This window comes from Agelaius tricolor, unplaced genomic scaffold, assembly GCF_023055355.1.
Source record: "Agelaius tricolor isolate 1412-34295 unplaced genomic scaffold, bAgeTri1.0.p SCAF_32, whole genome shotgun sequence".
NCBI lineage: Eukaryota > Metazoa > Chordata > Aves > Passeriformes > Icteridae > Agelaius > Agelaius tricolor.
The window spans coordinates 7,019,812-7,040,933 of NW_027269292.1; the positions used below are offsets into that span (position 1 = coordinate 7,019,812).

The window sequence follows — 21,122 nt, forward strand, 5'->3', positions numbered from 1 at the left end:
GAGCTTATCAAACTCCTGCTTCAACAGATAGGACGGCATTAGTCCTTGCTCCTTCCACACAGTCCATTCAGATGTTACACACATTAGCACAGCACTATTGTACCTGTTTGCTTTACATTTAATCCTTTCTTATTCCTTCCAGTTTTAAATATAACCAACACAAAAGTAAGATTCTTTCCCCTTTTTTTCAGGCTCACTACAACTGCCAGAAGTTAAACCAAACCAACTAGTCCCCACTGGTTTTGTTTTATGTAGTACCCAATGCCAGCAGGTGCAGGGACAGTGGGCAGCAGATGTCATGAAGTCCCATGGTATATGCACACAGCTTACACAGCCACTCCAGTATCAGTATGCAGTATGCCTCACACAGCAGACACTTTCCTCCTTCTGTTACTGTCTAACACTTAGACATCATACCTAAAACTTCAGAGCATTTATAGCCATTGCCTGTCTGACCCTCAGAGAGGCCCTGAGGCAGATGCTATGGTCCCATTTTACAGACAGGGAAACTGAGGCAGGAGTATTAATGGCTTGTCCAACACTGCAAATAGAAGCCCATCTAAAAGTTCCCACTTCAATATTATGGCTGTAAATTGGTTGTATCTAAGGTACCAAAATCATGGCAACAACAAGCCATGCTTCAGAATACTACGCCTTCATTGTTATTATTTTCATCATTATTATTGTTACTATAATTATTTCTATACACTACAAATCAGATATGTTTCAGCAGTTTTTTTGCTTTATACCAAGAAGTGAGAGACTCCAGATGAAACATGGGATTAAGAAATGATGGTAGAAAAGAATTCAAAACCCAACCAGTGATGAATTCTGTTTAATTCTAGAAAAGCCAAAAAGACACTCTTCAGACCAAAAAGTATTAATTAAAAGAAAAAAAGAAAAAAGAACAAGACATTTCAAAATGGTTTAAGCTGACATTATGTTGTTTTATTTCAATTTCACAAAAGAAATATTTTATAAAACTAAAATCAGTTAACCCAGCCACTGTCAACAGAGGGTGGTATAAGCAAAAGACACTAGGTCAGAACCTGCAGTGAAGAGCCATCTGTTCCTGTCACTGGAATGCTCCTGGACCACCAGAATACTTTACTGGGGAATGGAGAGAAGAGGGGTTGTACAGCACTTTGGAGAAGCACAATAGCTCCTCCTAGCTGGTGCTTTGTTGCTACCCAGGTCTCCTCTGTATCATAAGTGTAACAAGGATTTACTGATTTCGGAAAGGACAGATCCAGCATAGCAAAGGCAAGAAATTTTTCAATTCAATTTTATGCAAATTTCCTTTAAAAAGGTACTACTGTATTTTAAAATCAGACCATCAAACTGATTACTTAGCTAACTTATGTGGGATTTCCAGTCTCATTACCGAAAGGAAAATGAATACAAGGCTTAAGCAAGCCCTGTGCTAAATAAAATATATACAGGCCTTGGGCAGATACTTGTATGTTGTATGTTTGCCTGACCTTTGATTATGGGAGAGCAGGATGGGAGGATTTGTTCAGTTATTGTTAAGGAATTCTATTCCCCCCCCCCATTCCAAATTTTTGATTGGGGCAAGACTGGAGGTGAGAGGGGATAAGGTAAAGCAATAATCTTAATGCTTTACTGAGGTTCTGATAGAGCAGGCCACAGAACCTTGCACAAATATAAACAAATTACCTGCCTAGGGACAGCCTTGCCTGTTTTTATCATGCCCAAGTTATGGCTGTTCAATACAGCAGCATCTGTCAAACACTCCACCCTATCCCCCAGGCCCCTCTCTCCCCTGAAGAGTACATGATGGCAAGAATCCTTCCTTCTACCTAATGCTTTCTGAAAAGGGCAGGGCAGTGGGAGAAAGAAAAAAACCCCAACAAAACCAACAAGAAATTAGATGATTTCAAAGATGGGCAACTTTCCCTTGTAGAATAAACCTTTCCCTCCAAAAAAAGGACGTTTCTTTGCTCCTATAACCCACAATAAATTAAAACCAAGTAAGAAGTCTCTGGTTTGACACAATAAATACTTAGAATATAGCAAATTAAAAAATATAGTTACAAAACCCTCAATGGAATTCTCTTTCTGACCTAAACTGCAGACAGATTCTTCACAGATAAAAAGTATCTCCAAAATCAGCTGCAGCTCCTCTTCTCTCCCTGTTCACTAGGCTTGGTCAACAAGTGCTATCACATACCCTTTGGAATACTGTTAAGACAAAAACAACATAAAGCACAAGAAATCTACTCCTAAATTTGTTTTTTTTTTTATACTGCCAAGGGTGTAGGAAGCAACATCTGTGGGGAACCCTCACTGCAGTGCACAGTGACAGAGTCACAGCACTGCAGTTAACATGGACAGGGAGACTAGGGGGAAAAACAGCCATAGGAAAGGAAGGAGATAGAACCCATAAATGTAGGAAAAGGAAAAGATAAGCAAGAAAGAAACAGAAAAAGACCAATTGAGTCCAGCTGGATTTCCCAGTTCTGGCAGCAGAGCAGATGAGATGTTGAACAGGAAGAGTTCCTTGGGGCCTGTCATAACTAGGAATGTTGTTGGCATTTTCTTCATCACTGATAGTGAGGAAGTAGAAGTTAACCCTCTCTGACACTGACACGTGGCTCTGCCAGTGAGCTGTGGATGATCCCAATAATTGATTCAACACCATCTCCCTCCAGCAAGGTGCGGTGATCTCCTTCAACAACGTGGACAGATACCTTCCCGTCACATACCTGCGTAAGTATGAAAAAGAAAAACTTTTCATTCACAATTTACAACCAGCTGGTCACCTAGCCACTTTGGGTTTGTTAGTCTTCCAAGTTACTCATAATTTAGACCACTGTCTCTATCAAACTCAGTTAAAAATGGCACCAGGTTTACTCTGACACATTTTCACAGATCAGCTGTGGTGCACTGTTTGGAACCAGTGTTTTAAAGCACAATAGTCTGACAACCTGACAGGTGATCCACTCAAATATATAAGCTGGGCAGGAAGTTAACCAACCTAGTACCAAAAGAATAATTTACCTAAAATATCAAAGATTGAATGATAAAATAGCCACTTCCAAGCCCTTAAGTTAACAAAATAAACACCCCCCCTGCCCCCCCCCTTTCTCCCACCACCAGAAATCTTCCTTTAAGGTCATTATGTAACTTTAATAATGTATAAGTTAGCCTGGAATCAGTAATGACTAAGCTAGATATCTGAAAGGATAGGAGATGCCAGAAGCAGGAAGGGAATTCTGACAATCACTTCCTTTTCCCTGGTATTTGCACCAATTTAAACCTTGTATGTGAGCAGGGGCTGAAGTACAGTGACCTTATCTGGACTATGGGCCAAACCCCAACTTTTTTTAGACCACAAGAAATCCACTTCTAACTACTAGCTTCTAAGTGAAAAAAAGGTAACTGAGAAAAAGCTGCCTTTATTGTCGTAAGACTGACACTTGCTCTTCAGAAGGCTGCCCTCATTCCGTGAATTAGCTTCAGGGTCTACAGTGAAAAGAGATTGCTCTCTTTTAACATCATTATTATCCAAAGTCATTCTAGAGAGCTGCAAGAATCAGCTATAGAAAACATTTCCTATATACAGGCAAGACTTTCTGGCCTTCACTACCCACAGAAAATGCCTGAAACCGATAAACTTATTTGCTTTTGGAGACTTCTAATTCTTGTTAGAGCACAGCAGCTGCAGAACAATGTCTTTAAGGTTGGTTTTGTCCTTTTTTTTCTCAGTAAGGGTGATTTCCCATGCTTTCCTTTGGCTTCCCCAAATACCGGAAGAAATTCAACAGTCATCAGTGGGGCTATGACTGACCTCTGAGAGTTTATAGTCTTTACCCAGACCTTCCTCATATTCATTGCGAGACTTTGCCCGCATCAGTGTCACATTCCCATGATACTTGGAGTCTGGTATATACTTGTCAGCGGCCTTCAGCTTATGGTAAAATGAAGTAGCAGCAAAGCTGAGTGCTTCACGATTGATGTTTGTATGAATCTCAGTTATTAGGTCTACAGCAGCATTCACACGAGCCTGCAGATCTTTCAGGGGCAGAAGAACCTCCAGCAGCTGGAAATATTAAAATTTTTTTCAGATTAGTCTCAACATCTGAGAATTCATCTCCATTAAACAAAAAAAACCATGCACCCTCTTGCGCAATATCAAGACACATGGATTTTGAAGATAAGAAACAGTACCTTATTGTGTTCAATGCCTGTAAATTGCTGAACAAAGACACACAGTGCTTCAGTCTCCAGTTCAGCCTCATTTCCTTGGGTCAGTTTGGCTCTGTAGCTCTGGAAGAGAGAAGAATACAATGTGAACATGAGAGAAACGTGCCTGATATTAAAAGTCAGATAAAAACAATTATAGAACCAAAGGTGTGAACTGGGAAAAAAAGGAAGGGGGAAATCCCTTCAAGACAGATTAGAGAGCAAATCCACAGGTGGCAATTGCTAAGAGCCTAGTATTCTCTAAAGTACGATGAAAATTAAAGGGAACCCTTAAGCAAGGTTTCCTCGCACCACTACAAGAGGATCTTGACTTGCACCAGGATCTTCCAGAAGACATACTAATATTATGATTTATCATAGCAAGAGCAACATTTGTGCTTGAACTCTTTCCATTTAATGAAGACCACCTCTCATGTGCTTCTACCCTTCAGCCATCTCTAAGCATCCACTGTCTACAGCTGTCTTCTAAAATCTTTGTGAAAGTCTGTCAGCTTTTCAGATTGCTGATCCAGAATAGAAAGCTTTGAGAAAAATGAGCCCTGATGAGAGAGGATGGTCCCCAGAAAGAAGATTCTCTTTGTGCCCTTACCTGGGTATATGCTGCCACAAAGGAATGAGACCCATCAAAAAGGAATAAACTGTTGAGTGCATGGGAAGCATTTTGTTGTGCTTGCAGCTGGGAACACATTTCAAAGGCTACACAGGCACCAAAAGAGTATCCAGCAATGCGGTAAGGTCCTTCAGGCTGTATCTGCTTCATGCAACCAATGTAATAGGCTGCCAGGCTTTGGATGCTGTCCAAAGGAGCGGCTGGAACATGGAAGCGAGTTAGAAAGACTCGTGAAAAGACACCGGCAGAGACAAATTATGTTTTCATGCACTCAAGAAACAATCCTGTTGGAAACATCCAGGTTATTTTGCAGGTAAATTAATAAATTATTGTTAACAACTTGCATTTAGGACAAGTAATAGTAATATTGCTGCTTTCCAAGGACAGGTTGAACAGAATGCTTTGACTTTTGTATACGTAAACTCTTCAATTTCATCCATTTTTCCTCTTGATACTGGGGATGTTTGACATGACCCTCTGCAGACTAATAGGCCTGATACTTGTTCCTCCAAGTTTAATAGTCTAGAAACAAAGCCCTCTCTAAAAGCAACTACAGTTCAGAATGTTATGTTTGCAAATTCAAGATGCTGAAGAACTGAGATACCTTTTGTGCACTGGAGCCCATAGCAGGGCATGTGAAGTCTGGAGGCCAGAGTGTGGAAAACTGCAATGGATCCTTCAATGGGGTGAACAAGGAAAAGAGGGCGCTCCGTGCTCTGAACATCATTTAGACGAGTGATTGTTGGCGCTTCTGGGTTCACCAGTAAGTTGTTCAAATCTAGTTTTGGAGGTTCGCCTGGGCCTGCCTTCATCAGTGGGGACGACTTCAGCTCTTTGAAGGAAAGCACACCAGACAAACCCAATTAGCTTCAGGGTCAGTTTTGGTCATGTAGCCATACTCCTAAAGGACAACTTCAGGGCTAGGGCTGCCCTAGATTAGCCTGTTGCCTCACTACATCATCAGGTCATAGAAGCAGAAATCTTCCTACTGTCAGTTGCTCTGCAGCAACTGCATATGATTTTAGCTTCCTGTGAGTGTGACATTACATTGTTTATTCCCCAGACAAGTAAAAGGTCTCAAATTGCATCCCACACATAGCTACATAAGAGTACTCATGCATGCAGCTGCTAGCCAAGCAAGAAAGCAGCTTGCACACTTGCCTTGCTTGTACACCCTGCTCCCAGAAATGATGGGCCTGTCCTGATGGTCACAACACTTCTGTGACATGTCTGTCACTTAAAAGCTATTCAATTATAACCTTATTTCATGATCTGATGGAGATTTATGTCACTAGAGATGAAAGCAACAGATTGGAGGCTTAATTGTTTGGATTCAGTTCAATTATTTGGTAGCAACCTTAATTCAGACACTTTACCCTCTGCTGTCTTGGACTTCGAAGAAAGTTCACGCAGTTTGTTGATTGTAAGGAGACGAATTTCTCTCATGGTCATAACGATGTCATAGTCTCTCTCCAGTGTCTGGCGCACCTCCACACCCATCAAGGAATCCAAGCCCAAGTCAGCCAAGGAACTCTCAGCATTCAGACTACTCACATCACGGACCCCTGAGAACAAAAGAGCATACTAGCATAAGGCCAACTTCTTTTCAGCTCTTGGCCTCTCTAGCAGCCTTCTCCACTCTCTTCTATCTCTCAATAAACTTCAGCTGTAGAGCTGCAGTTTACCTTTCAGGATCATCTAGTACTTTCATCAACCACCTCTTCTACAACCCCCACCCTGTAATATGGGATCTAGTATTTAGCGTACATATTAATGTGCACAGATTTATGACAGGGGATACCTCACTCCCAACTAAATAGCTGTGAATATTTTCACATCAGCTCTAGACCAAGTACAGATCAGTCAGTCAGCTAGACAGATTCCACACACTGGAGGCTCTAATTGAAAACTGCAGTCCTAGACCTAATACTCAGCTACACCGAGATTGAATTTATTAGTGTCAGTGATCGTTGGCTGCAACACTTGATGTCTACAACACTGAAGGAGGAGGTGATACATTTAGGCTTCATTTCTCTTTTCACCTTCATTTTTCCCACTGTTCAATCTCTCACCCCTTCCTTACCTGTAGAAGGCCTCTCATAATAACACCTGCATCTTCAGCTCTTTGTCCCTTCCTCCACCTTGTGCAGCCCCATGTTGTCACCCTTCCCACTATTAGGCTTCATTACTAGCTCCTCCCTTTGTTGCTTTCATACTCTCCTCTTCCAAAGTAACCCTGTAGCTGGTGTGGTTTCCCAGACCCTTTCCTATTGCTTCTAAAAGCCACATCTGCCCTGAGAAATCAGATTTGCTGTGAGTTGCACACAACTCCTTAAGTAACACTCAGGAGACTGTCTTTCATTTATCAGTACCTTTTTTGGTAGAAAACAAAGGTTCACTAGGACAGTTCTGTCTGCAATAGAGACAACTGAAGGGGGACATAATAGACAGAGTTGACAGCAATTATTCAGTACAAACACAAAAATAAGAGACACGATGGTAAAAGAAAGCAGATTCAAGACAGAAGGACATGGCACTTGTAATGCATAGTTAAGCTATGGTTACTAGATGTTCACATGGGATGACAGAGTGGGTAAGTAAATAAAATACCAGTTAAGCAATAAGTAGAGAAAAGCTATTTTTTGTGGCATGGGGACATATCAAGGTGAATGTTTGAAAGCTGGAACAGTACTCAGGAAGTTAGTTATGTATTTGCTGTCTTACGTGCTGTCCCAGAATTTTGCTCTTGGGGGCTGTTCCTGTTGATTCTCCATTTGGAGAAAGGTACCAGCTCACTCTAAATAAAACCCAAGACTCTGGAGTATATATGCGTATCTATGTAAACACATTAACGGAGGAAAACACATAAAAGAAACAGTCCTTATTTGAGAGAAGGAGCAGTGTAAAGGGAAAAAAAAAAGCCAACAGTCTCACAACAGCAACACTGCCACACCACAGGAGATCAGGAAGAGATGCTGAGCAGAGGACCTACAGCAGCACCACTGCTTTCCAAAAGTAATGAGAGAGTAGGCACCGTCCAGTAGTACTTGAGTGACAGCACTTACCCAGGATGTGAGCAACAGCTTCTACAAGATCCCGCTGACTACCTCCTTCAGCTTTCGCTGAGACCTTCTCTGCTAGGACAAAACTGGACATGACAGGATGAGGTTGATTCAGGAAAACATCGAGCACCTCCAGGCATGAGCTCATTTGTTGGGGAATTGTTCCCCCCACCACAATGTCTTTGTTTCCCATTGTCTTCATCAAGATACCCACATCACCAATGGCTCCCCACTGGATTGCCAGGCCTGGAGAAGAAATTAGAAAAACACACTAAGCAGCTAACTAAAGCAGATGGCAGGAACAGGAGTGAGTTAATAAAAAAGGAACTTAATAATGAGCTATGCTAAGGCCTGCATCTCCTTTGTACTGTTAAATGGTGAGTATTCATTCACACGTGAATGACTCAGAGTAACATCAAGGAGCAGGAAACAGCCTTCAACAGACTTTGTAACTCCAGATAAGTGGATAAGTGTACAGGTTTCTGGTGAGCTGGTCCTCATCTGGATGTTTGGCAAGATAGTTTATACTGTGCAATGAGTCAAGTCATCTTACCTGGGAGTCCATCATGATGCCGCTGCTCACAGATACGCTCCATGGTAGAATTGGCAAAGCCGTAATTACTTTGCCCAGCATTTCCTCTTCCACAGCTTACAGAGGAGAATACAACGAAATAGTCCAGGTCTGGACACTTCTTACGAGTCACCCTTGGAACAGAGCAGGAGAAACCCCATCAGAAAAACCTGCTTAGTGTATTATTGTCAAAGGCTAGTGCAAGACTAAAACAACTAAGCTTGATCAGTTCCTTGACTTTAAAAACAGTTCTTATTTGTCCCTTCTACAGACACTTACCAATCCAAATGAAGGGTGCCTGAATACTTTGGCTTGTTGACCTCCCAGAATAATTCTGGGGTCTGATTTTCAATCATGCCGTCTCTAAGGACCTATGGGGGGGGGGTGGGAAGAGGGATTAAAAAAGAAAGTAGTTTCAGTATCTCGAGTTTCTCTGTTTAAATATGCCACATGGCTCGAGATATGAGAGGATATCACTACACAATATATTTTTGTAACTTCACAGTACAGACATATCCGGAATATCCCAAAAGATGACAACATGCCTTTTGCCAAGTCTGCCTTTTTCAGTATTTTTTCTGTATTGACACTGCAGAAATTCTGGCAAGCTCTACATGGGATTTTTCTTGTCCACAGGAGGCTAGGACAACATTTGTCTGATCACAGAACTGAACTCGCTGGCCAAATACTGTTGCTTCTCAGGTCAAGGGAACAGACCCATAAGCCTTTAGTCACCAGGTAGGACCAAAGCATAGTGTCCTTTGAAACACAGAGAATTTAACTAAAATTGTATGAAGCCTGACTGCCTTTAGTAAAAAAGTCACATGAATGGATGTTGCTTCTTACAAGTCCTGAGCATTTTTGTCACTTACCACAGCCAAATTAAAGATGCCTCCAACTGGTCCAAGCTTCAAAGCCTCTTCTATTAATTGCTGTGTTCCTTCTAGTGTTCCAATATCACTGGTAGATACCAGCACTTTGATTCCCAGTGCCTTCCACTCTTGAACACGCTTAGCCTGGTAACCTAGAAGAAATAAAGGTGGACAGTGCCTTGGATGAAGAATCCCAACTGTAAGGCTCTGGTTAAGCTGCTCCTTTATGCTTCTCTGACTAGATAGGGACTGAATAGTAAATAATTCCTGATTCATCTATGAGATAAAAATTGCACAAAATTTCAACAGCAGCTAGAAAGCATTTGAATTTCAGAAATTCTACCATAGATAAAGTGGAGAACAGCACTGGGACAACCTAAGGCCTGGGGTGGTGGTGGGGGGAAGGAAGGAAAAAAACCAACCAACTGTGAAGAGAAATTAACAAAAATTTGGGTACTGAGACAGTGAAAATTGGTTAGATTAGAGCAAAGCAACAGATTATACTAGCACAACCAGAACTTGAAAAATTGTATTTGAGCTATGGCTTTGTACACAAAAGTGGTGTGATTGTGAACTTGCCAAAAGAAAGAAGAAACCTGTAGAGACAGAAGGGATTTGAGTTATGAGTGAATTTGTATGAGGAAATACTGAAGACTATCACTGATAAATCTCAATGCTGCCACTATAATCAAACTAATGCCTTAAATCTAAGTAAAAATGTTTATGGATGCTATCAGATAGTAAGGTTCATCTTTACAGATGAGCAATCTAAGGAGCAAGAGTGAGCATCCACACATGAGGAATGAAGTATCTTAACAAGGAGTTTTTAGGCCCTTCCTTGTGGCATGTGATCTAACATGCTACAGCCAGTGGACAAGGTAGCCAGACTTTGCAGAGGGCATAAAGATAAAAGAAAGGCTACAGAAAAAACCCTCTATAAGAGAGAAAATGGGTTGATAGAAATAGGAAGCATAAAAGGGGGAAAGTAGTAATTGGAAAAAAGGTCAAGTGAAAAGATTGTTCCTCCTTTACAATAAAGGAGACAACAGCTTGAAGTGAGATAATACAGGAAAGAAAAGAGATCAAGACATTATTAGTCACCAACAGGACCCTTAAAATGGAGAGAAACTACAAACTAAGGTCTGTTGAAAGGCAGTCATATTCCCCGCTCCCTTACAATTTTTGCTTACCAGTTCGTATGCCAGAACGAGACGTCAGTATAATTTTCTGTGCTCCTCTCTCAACTAGCCACTGTGCCAACTCCAGCCCAAATCCTCCCAGACCCCCTGTGATGATGTAGGACTTCGTAGGTGGACAGGAGGTTCGGGAGATTGCAGAGATTTTAACTGGTTCAGACTTTCTTAAAGGATACTCCTTTTCCTCTTCTTGGACCTTCCCCCCCACAAAAAAAAAAAACAACCAAGAACACACAAACACACACAAAAAAAAGGTAGTTACAATTAGATAATCAGATACATAATGCATTTCTTATCTTTTCATGCTATGCTCCTCCAGTCAATAGGAATGAACCTTGTAGAATCAGTGCCAGACTTGACAGTTACAATTGTGACGGTGTCAGCAGTAAAAACTGACCCTGTGCTGCCCTACTCATAGACCTTCAACTCAAAACGGATCAAAATATCCAATACCAGAGGATGGCCAGAGGTATCAGAGAATCAAAATCATTATTGCATTACCTTGATGATAACTTTGCCAATATGTTTTCCTTGTGCCATGAATCTGAAGGCAGCTTCTACCTCTTCTTTGTTGAAGACTGAACTCCTCAGGGGCTGTACTACACCATCTCTTATGCCTTTCTTCAACAGCTCTGATACTACGTCCCACTCTTGGTTTCCCTCATCAAATATTGAATCTAGTAGGATCCCATGAAATGCCACGTTCTTGAGGAAGAGAGACATTCCTAGAAAAAGCAACTTGGTTATGACCTGATGCTGCTGACATCTCAAAATGGAGCCTACCCTCTGCTTCAGAAGCATTTCTGGGCAGGTTACAGGAGTAAAGCAGTCAGATGCTTGAATTCTACATTTTCCGAACTCATTCTTGCATATATTCTCCAATACATAATATTATGTTGTTTTCGTACAAGCAGACCAGTTTCACAGAAATGCAACTCCAAAAAATTGTGTGTTGAGAGGACAAGCTATATCATGGTCAGTCTGATATTAAAAAGAACTTTTTTTTGTCTAGTGACAGCTGAGTTAGAGTCACAGGGGAGTCTATAACCCTCCATACATCATGTCTACCTCCACAGGAGACTCCTCCTCATAGCAAGGTTTTCCAATATGATAGGATTTTTGAAATTTAATTAGAATAAGGACGCAGGCTGTCAACGCTATCTGCAATCATTCTACAACAGGAGAACATTGCTGTAATTTTTCACTGACACATCACCTTACAAAATTCAAAAAATTTTTCCCATATAAGAGAAACCAGGGTTATCTTGCCCTGTGCCTTCAAAACTGGTGGATGCTGTTGACTGCCTTGAGGGACAAGAGGCCTTGCAGAGGGGTCTGGATAGACTGGAACACCAGGCAATCATAAGTGATACAAAATTTAACAAATGTCAGTTGTCCACCTGAGCCCTAGTAACACCAGACATAAGTATAAATTTTGGGGAGGCTGGAGGGCTGTCCTGCAGAAAAGGGCACATAGGGGTGCTAGGCAGGAGCTAAAACCTAATGAGAGGTGCTTCCCAATGCCCCATCTTACCAAGCTGACTGTTGTTAGATAGATCAAATTTGCCTATTTCCAAGAAGCGCCCATGTCGAGCAAGACAACGCAAACTGGCTTGCAGCTTCTCTTCTGCCAAGGAATTTAACACGAGGTTGACACCTGCAATGAAAGGAGAAGCACCTACTTAACTCTGCTGAGAGCCTAACCCTGTCTTCTAGTGACTCATATTGTCTTTAGAATGCACAACTGATAATGTGGGGTAGCTGACAAAAAAAGGAAAAGTATTTATTGAACTTCACCTTTTCCGTTGGTAACTCGAAGTATATGTTGTTCAAAGGCAGTATCTCTGGAGCTGGAAAAGCTATTAGCATCTAGCTGTGGAAATCTTGCTTGGAGATACTTACGTTTCTCAGCGGAACCTGGAAGTAGAAGACAGGTTGAAAGATGTCACTAATTTCATTTTTATGATGAAACAGCCCATTTTCCACTGCACATCTTTCCCCCAAGGACTGTAAATCTGAGAAGCCATCTCCAAGCTTTCAGTCTCTCAAGATGTCAGACTCTAGAACAAAGGCTGTCTGGTTGCTACTGCTCATTTATGAGATAGAGCAAGGACCAGAAACAGATGAGAGCCTTTCAATGGACAGGCATTGGATTCATATTACTAAATGTAAAATGAGGAAGCCATGATCTTCTTCCAGGCTTTTGATTATATAATGTAGAGAGACAAATAAATTTGACTGTGCTGTAGAATTTTCAAGCACAGAGTCAGTAGCTGTATTTACTATGTAACCAGTTCTCAGCCTGGAAACTAGATCAAAGCTACAGCAGATCACACTGGGAGGGGAATAAGTATATACCTAAATAGGTATATATACTTCTATACATGTACACACACATGCTTCCTCTATTAGATATAATCTCTGTCCCCCCATGACTTTGGGCCCTCAGTACTCACCTACAGTAGTAAAGACACGGCAGCCCATGCTCAGGGCAATGGCAATGGCTGCTTGGCCCACACCTCCTGAGCCAGAGTGAATCAGGACACTCTCACCCTTCTTCATACCACCTCGAACCACCAAAGCATAATAAGCAGTGGCATAAACCACGGGCACTGAAGCTGCTTCTTCTAGAGTCCTAAAGAGCAAAGTGGAAGAGGTATCTTTAGCCTTGGGAAAGGCTACTAGATTCTCCTGATGAAATTTGCCTTTCTGCAACAGAAAGGTTCCACTGCTGAGATAGATAAGAAAGTGTCAATCATACAGCAGACTACCACAGCTGCCAAACATAGACAGGTTTCATTATTCTGCAAAAATATTTCAGTAACTAACCAGAAACATAACAAACACTGATATCCCAGTGTATACTGAAACATGTGAAGCTAAGAGCCCAAAAAAAGATGAGAACCTTGTGTAAGCTACTGTACAAAAACTAGTGCTGCTGAACTCCTGCAGTGAATCTAATGCAAAATCCTACAGTTACTTGGGACACTATAGCCCTGTTAACATTTGTCAGAGGGGAATCTAGCCATTGTGCAGCACTCAGGTTTGATCAGAGCTGTCATCAGCCTCAGGCAGGAAGGCAAATCTTAACCAGAAAACAGAAGCTGACCTACCAGTTTTCAGGCACCTCCCATAGAAACCTTTTTTCACAGTCTACCACTGTGGCCAGCCCCTTTGCTGGCAGCAATCCCATTACTCTTCTTCCAGCCATGTCCCGTCCTGAGAACTCCATGCCCAGCATGCACTGCTGCAAAGCCCAGTTACCTGAAAGAACATTAACACCTTTTACAAAAAAAGAAAATTATCTTCTAAAATTCCTGTTCTACAGCAGCAGTCCCTGAAAGTCTAAACCTCTGAGATTTGTCTCTTCTGTACACAGTTCATAAATTGTCATAGTTAATGGCTCACTGCAAGAGTAGTGGAAAAGGACTTGGTCTCATTAAATCATGAGCACTTATCCTTGATGATATTGCATTAGTTTCCAGTTTTCATCTGAGAAATTTCATGAAAACACCTTGTTTCAGAAGCAATTCTGTCCCTCAGAAAAAGAATGATACATAAACTAGAAAGATGATCACTGCAAAATATGAATTTTTGATAATTCATGTTTTAGGCAGACACTTATGTCAGTCATAGAATCATAGAATGGTTTGTGTTGGAAGAGACCTTAAAGATCATCTACTTCCAACCTTCTGCCATGCACAGAGGCAACTTCCATTATGCCAAGTGGTTCAGTCATGAAGGGGAACCCAGCCCTACTCAAATCACTAAATTTTAACATGCTCCATCCCCTCTCTTTTAAATACATATTTTAAAACCATTTCATACACATTACATTAATTCTTAACTCACTATGAAGCTAGTACTACCTCCATTTTGTAAACAGGCAATTACTTCATTGTGCATTTTTCCTCCCTGAAATTCAAGCATGTCCATCAGTACGGCAAAAGGAAACTTTGACATTCTCACCTTGGTATTTACCATGCCCATCTCTGGAACCTCTATCAACATATTTTATCTCACACTTGGTATCTGTGCAATGTGGCAAGCAACATTTCTCAGAGCATAGCTTGTTAATTGGAAAAAATGGAACTGTAACTGGAAGTAGAACTTGGGAACTTTTTGGTGTACAGCCCTGCAGCAGAGCTGTACTTCCTTCTCAAAAGCATGCTTTCTGGCATACAATCTAGTCAGTGCATAACTAACAATCAAGAGATTAATTCTAGAACAACAATACATATCCTTTTAGTGTAACTTTAACTCACCAGGGATAGCATCTGGAGAAAGCTTCCCCGTGGCCAGCATAATGTCCCGGAAGTTGAGAGATGCGTAATAGACTTTGCAGAGTAAAACACTGGGATCAGTTGTGTGGAAGTGTCGAAGTGGGGAAACAATCCAGCGCAGAGATGAGAGATCTCCACGAGTTAGCACATTTACATAGGCATATTCTGTCAGCTCCTGAGGTTGTGCTGCAGAAGAAGGAACAGTAAGAACTTACACATATTAACAAAGGTACGTGCTTTCCAAAACGAGTAAATTCCTTGTGCAATTTCTACCTCCTCCTCCATTTGCTATCCAGAGAGCCCTTTCTTGCTTTGCAATACTACTGATGCCCTAAATAGCCTATCCCTCCTCCTGGCACCACAGTGTTCTACTGTTCACTTTGAGCTGAAGCAGAAGAATTCAAAATTGTTCATTAAAAATAATAATAAAAGGTAACCGTAGGAATACTAGCTACTCATTTTCTATTCAAAGTTCATTCAGATTCAAGGATCACCTTGCAAGTGATCCTCAGCTCTCAAAGACTGTACCTTGCTGCAATGTAAGATGCCTGAAGGAGCCCCACTTTCCATCACGATACACATTCATCACCAGGTCCTTCTGAACAATCTTCTGCATCTCCAGAGAAGAAAGACTTGTGGGTGGGACAGCAGATGAAGGGTTCAAGTTGGAAATGAACACACACCTGAAGACAAGAGTTGTCATTTTGTTTGTTTTGCTATAGGTCTGAGAAGAAGCTAACACAAATATCTCATCTCCCAAATGTGACTCAAAGGCATGCTTGCATACCTGATTCGGTGGCCTTCTGCTTCAAGGCGAAGGCAGTTCACCATTCCCAAAATTCCTGAGTTCGCACAACTGGTGGCAGTCAACCACACAGGCTTCTCTGATGGGTCAGCCAAGATCTCCTACAGGACAAACCCCAAACTGTTTTACTAGGAACTACAAAGAAAATAGCCCTCATATTCTTGGCAGAGATTAGTATCTTCTATTTTACTAAACTGAACACACACACACATTCTTCTTTCAACACTACTAAATATCTCATTTAGAAAGTATAATGATTTGGAAATTCAGATACCTAGGACACAAGAATTCTCACCTTTAAGGATTCAACCCACTTATAGTTCATCTCATCTACTGGCAGAAAGACAGGTGTTTTGACAGGAGCTTGCCGACGGCACAGGAAAATAACTGAGCCAAAGAATGACTTCTTCATGGCAACAAGATTCAATGAAGCTTTGCTGAATAAGTCCTCCCACTGTGCCTGTCAAATCAGGCAAAGCAACAAAATTAACAGCAAAATCAAAAGTCAGTTTTTCTTGCTTTTTCTTGAAAACTTGCTCTGTATTGTCGCAGTACAAATACAGGTTTGATTAACGTAACAGTGTTTTATCCACATCTAGACTACTCCTTCTTCCCTAAAGGATCTTCCAAAAGTGGGAGTACAAATACCTCAAAGTCCAAGTTAGGGAACCAGTCTTAGCACACTAGCCGGTGTGCAAAAAACCTGAGCCGTGACCATACCACCAAATTCCACAGTGTATTTGAATGTGTCTATGACCCTATGTCACATAAACCCTGTTTGCACAGAGATGGGGAGAAGCACCCATATGTCTAAGTTACACTGAAATGGCATTTCAGGAAAACAAAAGAATGTAAATGCATGTATGGCATATCCAGAAACACTTAAGGATTACTATCTGAATGAAATAAAGATGACTGCAGTCTCTCAGAAAAGCATCCATTTGCTTTTCCTATGCCAAGCACAAACCAGCAGAAGGTTTTTACAGTCTGATCCCTTATATCAAGGTCCAAGGACAGTGTCTGTTTCTAGAAAACTTTGAGAACTATCTAAGTCCTGCACACTCTTGCCTGGCTTGTATAATTTCCTTCAGGAAGGAGCATTCAATGGACAGGTATCTTCTCCCAGGGATTTGCTAATACCAGGCTACTGATATTAATGACAAATTTATGGTTTTTGTTATTGGTGCCAGTAGCATCTCAGTGCCTTCTCTTTATCCTCCTGTTCACCGGGAAAGATTCAGAGCAAAGAACTTAACCTTTCTTCTCAAATCCCCTTGAAAAAATGTATGCAGGAAGGGCTAGAATCCGTGTAATTGCAAAATTCAAAATCCAACAACCCCACCCCAGAATTATAAACAAAACCCAAACTCTTGGAAGTGCTATTCTCTTCTTATTCTAAAAGAAGAGAGCTGAGAGGCTGCATCCCTCAAATCAGGAAAAATAGGTAAGTTCAGTAGAGGTGCATTTTTCCATTACTGCTTGGTCTAACAGATGTCAAGAGAAGATGATGCCCCAGTTCCCACCCTTACCCTTGCCTTTCACTCTCCTCCTCTTGCACCAGCTTTGGCATTAGTTTATCTGTATGATATACTGGTTTGAAGATATAATGCTGACAATCTTCTGTCCCTCCTCCAGCTTCTCAGGGCTTATTATACAGTATCTCATTATGGGATCAGATAACATAAGGAAGAGGAAAGGAAGAAAAGAAAAATACAACAGAAAAGCCTTCCTTCTGGGAGGACCTTAACGTTAGAAGAAATTAACTGGCTTGTAAAATCGCACTCTAAGTAGTAGTATCAAAAGTAAGAGATATTCTGATACCGAAGCATTTCAGGATCCTACAGTGATAGAGCCGTACCCAACCCAGCCACGTGATTTTAACAATAAAGGAATTGTCCTGGCCAGTGTTTTCATACAGATTAGACAGATGTACAAAAGACAATTAATAATTTTCAGAGCATTAAGAAAGGCTTTCCTGATTGAACCTACAGTTTACTCTATTAACCTAATATGTAGTAATTTGCAAGTCCTCTCTTCTTAAGAAGTGTTCATTAGATATTTCTGCAGAAGTCCTCAATGGAAAGGCATGCAAGCAATGCCTACTATACATTTACCATCAGGGCATCTGCAAGCAGCAGACTCAGACTATCCATGGTGAAAGTATCTGTCCTTCCAAGAGGCTTACCTCACTTAGGAAGCTGTGTTTCTGCTGCAGATCTGGGCTTGTAAGGAAACTGACAATTTCTCCAAGGGTTTCTCCCTTAAGAAGAGTATGTAGCAAAACAAACCCTCCTTCTTTCACAGCAGCTGCCAAATTAGAGAGTACTTCACTGGTATTCACTAAAACACTTGTTGAACAGTTGTATACCACCAGGTCAGCATTGGTCAGATTTCCAGACGGAGGGCTAGATGGATCCCACCGGCTAGAGACAACACCAGCATCTTGTAGCTCTGTTTCAACAGCTGAAAGGTTTTCCAGGATGCAGTCAGTGGCAATGTAGTCCACCTGCAACAGGGGCTGAGCATTCAGAATACTTTTCACACGAGAGAACAGTTGCCCACTTCCTGCATTAGCCTGTGAGAAAAAGAAGGGGAAGGAAAAGCAGAAACCAAATCAAAACATAAGTGATATCCAGAATTATAACCAGAACAACAGCAGTATGTAATCAGATTACTGCAAGGCCTAGAAACACTAGCTACAGTCCCATCCCAGGCTTCCAACTAACCTCTATTATCTTCATCCTGTGACTGATCATGTTCTCCAATGCCACATCCAGGCAAGTCCTCAACTCTGCAGAATCCAGCAATCCACTGAGAAGAGGGTCATTTTGGAAGTGCATTTTCTCTCGAATCACAACTTGTTGCAGCTCCGAATGGAGGTTTCCATTCAGTTCCAGATGGCAGATCTCAGCGAGGATATGCTGAAGGCCCTTTTGTGTGGACGAGGACCCCGTAGCAGCCACTGCATTTTCTAGTCCAGGGATGACTAATTTGACCCCATGCACTGCCACCTTAGACTGTAACTTCTGGATCAGACCTATGGAATAGAAGGAGGAAATGAAAGAAGGAGTCAAGATTTTCCAAGAATTCTTTTCCTCTTTGCCTCCATTTGCTACACCAGCTGATCAGCACCACATATTACAGCATCCTATATCATTAGCCCACCCACAGATACAGTGCAGCCTCTTACATTCACATAATTATGTATTATGCAGTAGTTGCCCCAAATAAGTAGGCTTTGTAGCCAAACAAACTAAACCCCCACAATTACCTGTGGTAAGACTGACTAAAGAGGGCAACTAACGGAAAACTTCTGATTGATTTAGGGAGCTGTGGAGGAAAATTTTAAGTTTCTGAAGATACAAAAATAATAAAATGCCCTTTTGCTTTATAAGCTGATGGAAATAGTTAATCCTGACTGAGGATCAGGAACTGGATTACAAAAAATAAAATATTCTCACCACAGCCTAGAAAAAATATGCTCTGGGGACAGTATTTGGATGCTGCAGGGGAAAACTAAGGAGAAAAAAAAAAGGGAAATCTTTAAAATCTATTGCCAAATCTAAGGATGAGCATGAAGACGCTCCACCAACACAGAATGAAAAAAACTATTCTCTCAAGATGAAGCAAAATTCATCACTAGAGTAAAAATTTTTTTTAAAAAGTAACATTTTTCTCTTTGATGAAAAGGCACTTAAGGTAATTAGTTTAGTGGATGTCTCCCCATCAAAAAACAATGTATTTAGCTACCAGTTTCACAACAGACTGAACTGCTCCTATTCTATTCTTGTGGCAAACAATTCCTTTGATGTGTGCCTCATTACATCATTTTCCCTGTTTGGATATGTGCCCACAATCAAATTGCCTATTGTAGCAGTTCACAGGGAAAAACAAACCAAGGTTAAAAGCTCACTTAATTAAGCTCTCCTGTCAGTGTCTAAAGCAACTAGGCTGGATTTCTCCTTAAAGACGATTTGTGTCTCTCTGCTTGCAGAAGGGGTTGTGCCATCCAACACCACATCTGACTGTTATAGAAGGAAAGATGTCCCACTTCATGGCTTTTTACTCTTTCTTTTTTTACTCTACCTTTGCACTGCTCCAGATAGGCATGAAGATAGGCACTGGAAGACAAACAGCTACTCTCAGTGTAGGGCACAAAGCAGAATTTTTCCAGGGTGGGAGGTATCTGTTCCTGCTGTCGCCGTGGTGCCACAGAAGCATGAAGACCATTGATCTGAACACCTCCTGCTTTAAGGCTATCAAGACAGCGGTCCACAACAACTTCAAAAGCTGAAAGTCAGGAAAGAAATGTAAGTTGGAAAACAAAAAATATATTTTGTTCAGGGTGATTTGATGAACAGTGCTATGTGTGGCTCTTTCATAGAGAGGTTACAGAGTTGCAGAAGAGCTTGGAGACTAAGAGGACCCCCCCATCGAAGTTCATCCTACTACTTCAGAATTCACACATTCACCCAGTAGTCAAAGCAACCAGCAGAAGTTCAAGCATGAGAGACATTACCTTCTATATTATCCTGGTATTGGCACACCTGCTCACGATGCAGCACTGGATCAATACAGACTGAGCGAATCCTCGTGGGTAAGCGCAGACTGCGGCCAGTCTCAGGTAAGATCAGCATATGCAGCAGAGTGTCAAGGAAGGTCACCCAGTTCCCATTCCACAGAACTTTTCCTGCACTTGCTGCAGAAGAGGAAGAGAAAGCCTCACTATTTCATCATTCATCAGATGCTAAAATGTCACTGCTTATTAAATGCCAAGTTTGGTGTATGTACCCAGCTTCCCCTGTAAAATCCACCACACAGTTCTACATTGGAGAGAACAGCTTTCTCAATGCTCTTGGTTGTTCTCTCCTATCACACAAAGTATAATTACCTCACAAGGCACAGTCAGGTGAACTGTTAATACAAATGGAATTAAAAGATCAAATAGTCATCATTTTGATACCCAAGGCTCATTGTGCTTCTTTTGAAAGGAAATTTACCTTCACTGTTGCATTCTAGAACACCCTGGAAAGTTGGTCCATAATTATATCCACGCAGATGCAGCTCTTGATAAATGTCATCTTTCAAGAGCATGGGCTTTGAGCTCCTGTCTCCTTGAGTCCGAAGGCCATCTGTCTGGTTACGGAAGTTGCTCTGAGCAGTGTTTTCCAGGAGCGAAATCTTCCCTGAAGGGCACAGTAACAAGATTAATGATCATTACCATTGTTTATAAATAATGGATTTACTAAGATTGTACCTATACACTTATATTTCCTTCACTTACCACTGACAGCCAGATTCCCATTTCCTGATACCTCAAAGCAGCGGGAAGCAGGCATGAGTCTTACTTCCAGCTGTACTGATCCTGCAAGAAACATTGAGGAAGACAGGACTGTGAGCTCATTTATCCCTACCATCCTCAAGCAGAACTTTTTCTTTCACTATCCCTAAACTTACTGCTCACAACATGTAATAAAGATGACCATAATGCATACT

General features: G+C 41.4%; 1 protein-coding gene across 1 annotated transcript in view; it reads right to left on the reverse strand.

Annotated features, from left to right (window-relative positions):
• Positions 1-926: 926 nt before the first annotated feature.
• The window catches only part of FASN (fatty acid synthase), a 41,365-nt gene continuing 21,169 nt past the window's right edge, over positions 927-21,122 (reverse strand). Inside the window, exons 18-43 of the mRNA XM_071451492.1 lie at positions 20,911-20,991; positions 20,627-20,812; positions 20,146-20,325; positions 19,713-19,916; positions 18,353-18,663; positions 17,812-18,201; positions 15,922-16,086; positions 15,609-15,727; positions 15,350-15,504; positions 14,804-15,007; positions 13,652-13,802; positions 12,995-13,173; positions 12,336-12,455; positions 12,073-12,195; positions 11,040-11,263; positions 10,533-10,734; positions 9,343-9,494; positions 8,750-8,841; positions 8,453-8,604; positions 7,903-8,145; positions 6,214-6,402; positions 5,442-5,669; positions 4,817-5,037; positions 4,192-4,290; positions 3,812-4,063; positions 927-2,726 (exon numbers count right to left, since the gene is read on the reverse strand). Coding sequence (XP_071307593.1) covers positions 2,589-2,726; positions 3,812-4,063; positions 4,192-4,290; positions 4,817-5,037; positions 5,442-5,669; positions 6,214-6,402; positions 7,903-8,145; positions 8,453-8,604; positions 8,750-8,841; positions 9,343-9,494; positions 10,533-10,734; positions 11,040-11,263; positions 12,073-12,195; positions 12,336-12,455; positions 12,995-13,173; positions 13,652-13,802; positions 14,804-15,007; positions 15,350-15,504; positions 15,609-15,727; positions 15,922-16,086; positions 17,812-18,201; positions 18,353-18,663; positions 19,713-19,916; positions 20,146-20,325; positions 20,627-20,812; positions 20,911-20,991 — 4,760 coding nt within the window. The 3' untranslated portion in view covers positions 927-2,588. The remainder of the gene's footprint in view (positions 2,727-3,811; positions 4,064-4,191; positions 4,291-4,816; positions 5,038-5,441; positions 5,670-6,213; positions 6,403-7,902; positions 8,146-8,452; positions 8,605-8,749; positions 8,842-9,342; positions 9,495-10,532; positions 10,735-11,039; positions 11,264-12,072; positions 12,196-12,335; positions 12,456-12,994; positions 13,174-13,651; positions 13,803-14,803; positions 15,008-15,349; positions 15,505-15,608; positions 15,728-15,921; positions 16,087-17,811; positions 18,202-18,352; positions 18,664-19,712; positions 19,917-20,145; positions 20,326-20,626; positions 20,813-20,910; positions 20,992-21,122) is intronic.